The following is a 5,228-nucleotide window of genomic DNA, read 5'->3' as shown; positions in this document are numbered from 1 at the left end:
TTTCATCATGGGTCTATACTTAGAATTCAGATGAGCCTGGGGGAGGGGAATGGAGCAGTGTAAATCCCCAGTTGTTTTGACGTTGTCCGGTAAACAGGTTAGCATCTAAACTGTCATAAATGGAAGCATTCGGTGCTTTATTTATATTGTAGGATTCTCTCAGAGTTATTTGTTTTAACCTGTTCTTCATACAGATTGTCCCATTGTCCTGGAGGTGACACTTCTCAGTTTTCTTTCAAACTAGCTATTCTGGAGAGCACTGTCTGTGATCACATTGGGAGACTGATGCTCCATGACAGCTAAAAGTTGGATTGAGTTTCAGGAGCTACTATATATAAAGCTGGGGCGACTTATGTCACCGCACTAATTAAATGCCATCTGGGTGGTTCCTCTGGGTTTTTGAGCCCATCACCCAGTTCAGACCAAGTCAGAGTCCAAGGAGGAGAACATGATGATGGACCTTTTTGAAACTGGCTCCTATTTCTTCTACTTGGACGGGGAAAATGTTACTCTGCAGCCATTAGAAGTGGCAGAGGGCTCTCCTTTGTACCCGGGGAGTGATGGTACCTTGTCCCCCTGCCAGGACCAAATGCCCCCGGAAGCTGGCAGCGACAGCAGCGGAGAGGAGCACGTCCTGGCGCCCCCAGGCCTGCAGCCCCCCCACTGCCCCGGCCAGTGTCTGATCTGGGCTTGCAAGACCTGCAAGAGAAAATCTGCCCCCACTGACCGGCGGAAAGCTGCCACTCTGCGCGAGCGGAGGCGCCTAAAGAAAATCAACGAGGCCTTCGAGGCACTGAAGCGGCGGACTGTGGCCAACCCCAACCAGAGGCTGCCCAAGGTGGAGATTCTGCGGAGCGCCATCAGCTACATTGAGCGGCTGCAGGACCTGCTCCATCAGCTGGATCAGCAGGAAAAAATGCAGGAGCTAGGGGTGGACCCCTTCAGCTACAGACCCAAGCAAGAGAATGTAAGCCCAGATGCTGCAGGGGCAGGGGAATGCTCCGGCTGATTAGACGCTTTCCTTGGGGCCTTAACCTCCAGCTGCTCCGTCTCCCTTCCCCTTCCCCTTCCTCGCCCGCCCCTCCCGCCCCCTCTCCAGTGAACCCCCAGTGACCCGTGAACTCGGGGTGCCTGCAGTAGGCAGGAAATTCGTCCCCGGCCTGAGGAAGTAGGGGAGACACCTCCACAGAGCCTCCCCACTCCCTGCCCGGAGCCGATGTTTCTTTCCTAATCTTCTGCGGCCTCGGTTTTTCTCCAGCTTGAGGGCGCGGATTTCCTGCGCACCTGCAGCTCCCAGTGGCCAAGCGTTTCGGATCATTCCAGGGGGCTCGTGATAACTGCCAAGGAAGGTAAAGTAAAAGAAAGGGCACCGGGCTGTGCTGGAGAATATCCCGGGAAGGGGCCTGGGGTGAAAGGGGAGAAAGGGCTCGGAGCGACGGCGGGGACGAGCGCGCGGGGACAGGGGTCCTCCCGCGCTGCCTAAGCGGCCTGGCGCGGGGCCCGCCCTGCCTCGTTCTTCCTTCCTCGGGGGTGCTACACTTGTGTGTTTTTCTTTTTCTGCGCTCAGGAGGGGCGAGCATCGATTCGTCAGCCTCGAGTAGCCTTCAATGCCTTTCTTCCATCGTGGACAGTATTTCCTCCGAGGAACGCAAACTGCCCTGCGGGGAAGAGGTGGTGGAGAAGTAACTCGCAGCCGGAGCTTGGGATGTTCTCGCGCCGCGGGAGGACCCCCCCCCCTTCTCCTAATCCTGTAGCTTGGGTCACATTACATTAATATTTAGGAACCCAGGCCCAGGAGTTTATGAAAGGGAAGGAGACCTGTTCACAAGGAAACGTCTCAGAAACTGTTGTGCACGCTCAGATGAAAAAGCCTTTCGGCTTTGGGCTTTTACTTTTGGAACCGCGAGTGGCTTAGCTCTAGCAGCCTGACTTTGTATTTGTGTGGCTAGTTGTGTAACCTCTTACCTTTATTCCGGTGATCCTTTTGTGCCATGTTCAAAAGAAGTTCATTCCTGTCCGAAGCCAAGTGGGAACGTTGCATCGAAATGTTAGTGGTATTGAATGTATTTTTGTAAATATTCTTAGTACTTTCATTTTTTATGTAAACCCAAGAAATATATTTTAAATGTGGAGTGATGGATTGCATATAAAATGTGCGAGGATCCTGATATTGTAATATCAAAAAAAAAATAAGTTTCTTTATGAACCAAATTGGTCCCAATTTGATTCAACTGAAAAAAAAATGTTTGGGAGCAGGTGCACATAAATAAAGAGGAGCCATATTTTAACTTAGACGCCACACAAGCCCATTTGTTTGGGTGTGTTCTTAAAGGCTGACTGAAAGGGAAGAAAATGGGTTATTTTCCTGTGTCTGAATTAAACTGTTCACTTTTCTATCTCATACAGACCTCACACTTGTGGTTAAAAGTGAAGAATATCCAGGAGGAATCTGCCCTCTTCTCCTTTATCACCATCTTTTTTATGTTTTCAACTGTCCTATACCTGGAGCTCCGGGTGAGATTTACTTACCCAGAGTTAACAACTTGAATTTTCAACCCAGTAAAATCTCATTGTTGCAAGAGATAGCCACACAAAAACTTGGATTTGCCTAAAAAGCTCTTCAGCTAATTTACCCCAAATTACTTTGCCTCTTGACTTTCCAGGCCCGGCCCTTCACCAAGAAGCCTTCCTCTGGAGGACCCAGGGGCTGCACTGGCCTCCCAGCCAGGTCGCTGGCCCCTCCCTAATTTTCTTGAACTAGACTGGTTAGAAGACTGGAATACCATCCAGGCCTCGTGTGGCTGGGGTTTGTTTTGCAAATAGAAAGATAAAAGAAGGGAACAATCTGTTTCCTGAGGTGGGGGAAGGCTTCAAGAGAGGGAAGGGTTAAATGGCTGAGGGCAAAAGACAACCACAACGCACATGAAACCTCTTAGCTGGACCAAAGAGCAAAGCCCCCAGAGAGGCATGAAGCCCCAGGAGCTCCTCACGGCCAGGATTTTACAACGTGTGCCAGGTTTGTTTATCCTGTAACTTCAGGAAGAAACGACCACCAAGAATCACAGTGGGAAGTGAAGCGGAGGAGAGGGCCAGCCATTTCTCTGGAATCGCTGCTTCTCACTTGCATTCTGTAAATGGCACCTTCACTCCCAACACCCCTCCCCACCCTTGACTTCTTCCTTCCTTTTCCCCACAGCGGGTCCTCAGTTTACAAATGTGAAAATCAAACCGAATCCAATATTTCCCAGCCCAACCTGGCTTCCTAACACTCCAGTCTGGACGTCCTTTTGCACACCACAGAAGTTCCAGATACCACCGCAGACAGCGCCCCCTGCAGGCACGGAGCAGTATCGTGCCCCTTTTCTATCTCTAAGGGCCTCTTTCTGGGGGTGATAGTTACTCTGTCTTCTGAGCACCTGGATAATGCTCGTTTCTCCTAGAATGCTTATAAAGTGCAGAAAGGTTCACAGAGAAAACTGACATTGACATACAATCTCTCCCAGAGGTTTGAGAAAAGCAGGTGGGAGTGTTATGGCTGCAAACTGCTGAGTTGCTGTGGGCGCTGCCTACTTAGATTGAACCCGGGTTGCTCCTGTGTAGCCTTGGGCTATCCCAGCTCCTCCCTCCTTCCCGTTTCCTCATTTATAAAATAATGGTGAGGACAATAACGGTGCTTAACTCGGGGGTGTGAAGATTTCGGTGAGATAAAACACAGAAAAGCTTTAGCCGGAGCAGAGCACCGAACAAATATTCAATGTGGGTTCTCTGTATTTTTCATTAATAAATCTACATTGACCATCAAATGCTTCTCTTCCCCCCAAAGCCACAGTTCCTTCAAATACTATTGGCTGCCTGCGTTGCAGGCGCTATTTGGGAAAAGTATTGATAACAATGAAATCAGTAGCAATATGAATGACTCATTCTTAGCATTTTACATATGCACTCAGAATCCTACAACTACTGGTGTTGAGGGAAACTTGTTACTTCTTTTGAGAAAAGGCTTCTTGGGTACGAAGAGTTTCTTGCATTTTTGTAAGCATAGGTCCAGGGCTTGGAGGCAGTAAATACCAGAGGCTTCAAGCCTGTTGGCTCAATCACCTGCGCCCTGAAAGAGAAGCCTTGGCAAGTAAGAAAGAACATTTGTGGTCCAGAACAGTTTGGCTCTCTTTAGCAATTATTTTTCAAATGTTCTTTCTCAAGAGTGATTAGCTAGCGAACTCCAAATTAGGGCAGTAACTTAATTAAAGAAAAACTGTAGAGCATTTCAAATTATCCAACCAGAACATGTATATGAATATGAATATGTCTGGGTGGTGTGTATATCCATTCATCATGCTTATTATGTATCTATGATTTTTTCTTGAGAATCAATATTTTCCCTAAAATGTTTGTCTATACATATATATTCTATATGTATACACATTACATATTATATATATAATATATATAATAAAATATAGGTATATATATGTGTGTGTGTGTGTGTGTGTCGCAGATTCAAGCCACAACTGAAATCAAATCTCATAATTAACCAGGTGAATTCACTTACTTTATGATTGCATATATATTTATAATGAGATCTATGTTATAAACTATTTAGCAGCAGAATGCTTTTTATCAATTCATGGACTTTATTTGCTTGATGGATTTTATTCAGTCTTTGCAAACCAAATCTTCTCTCTCTCTCCTAGCTAGGTAACTTGAGAAATTGTTTGGAATAAGTTTGCCTATAGAGGTCTCTTTGTTAAATAGAGAAAATATTTCCCAAAGACTTCATGTGACCTCCACTGCTATAGTTGACATATTAGACTCTCCAGTGGAATCCTTGGTGTGTTTGCAATTAAAATGTTTTTATTTGATATTAATGATGATAATCTTTACTAAGGCCAAAGCCAAAACAAACAGGGCCATGCAAGCAGAAAATCAAGATATAATAACTTGGTAAAGATAAGCAATTTGGGATTTAAACTGAGCCTCTTTCCAGAGGTAGGCATAAAGTTATCAAATATTTAAAAAATAAGTTATTTTCCTTTTTTATATTACTATACAAATAATTTATGAAATGTCAAATGCCAGCTTTTTCAAACTAACTTTAATCATCACACCTGAATCATCGAATTCTGACCCTGAACATAATGGAAATTCACTTATGTCTAATGGGCATATATGTATATACGGGGGATGGGAACATGGTGCTGAAATTGTGTTCTCAACTACTGTTGAGACTG

The 5,228-nt window shown here is 45.7% G+C and overlaps 1 protein-coding gene across 1 annotated transcript; it reads left to right on the top strand.

The window, feature by feature from the left end:
- The first annotated feature begins 341 nt into the window (after nt 1–341).
- Nucleotides 342–2,401, top strand: MYF6 (myogenic factor 6). The gene is made up of 3 exons (XM_035002070.1): nt 342–967; nt 1,259–1,349; nt 1,568–2,401. The coding sequence occupies exons 1-3, from the start codon at nt 449–451 to the stop codon at nt 1,684–1,686; spliced, it is 729 nt and encodes a 242-aa protein (XP_034857961.1). The 5' UTR covers nt 342–448; the 3' UTR covers nt 1,687–2,401.
- Nucleotides 2,402–5,228: the final 2,827 nt, after the last annotated feature.

Source organism: Mirounga leonina, unplaced genomic scaffold (genome assembly GCF_011800145.1).
Source record: "Mirounga leonina isolate KUSES-001 unplaced genomic scaffold, KU_Mleo_1.0 Mir_126, whole genome shotgun sequence".
Lineage (NCBI taxonomy): Eukaryota > Metazoa > Chordata > Mammalia > Carnivora > Phocidae > Mirounga > Mirounga leonina.
This window is presented reverse-complemented; position numbering and strand designations above follow the sequence as displayed.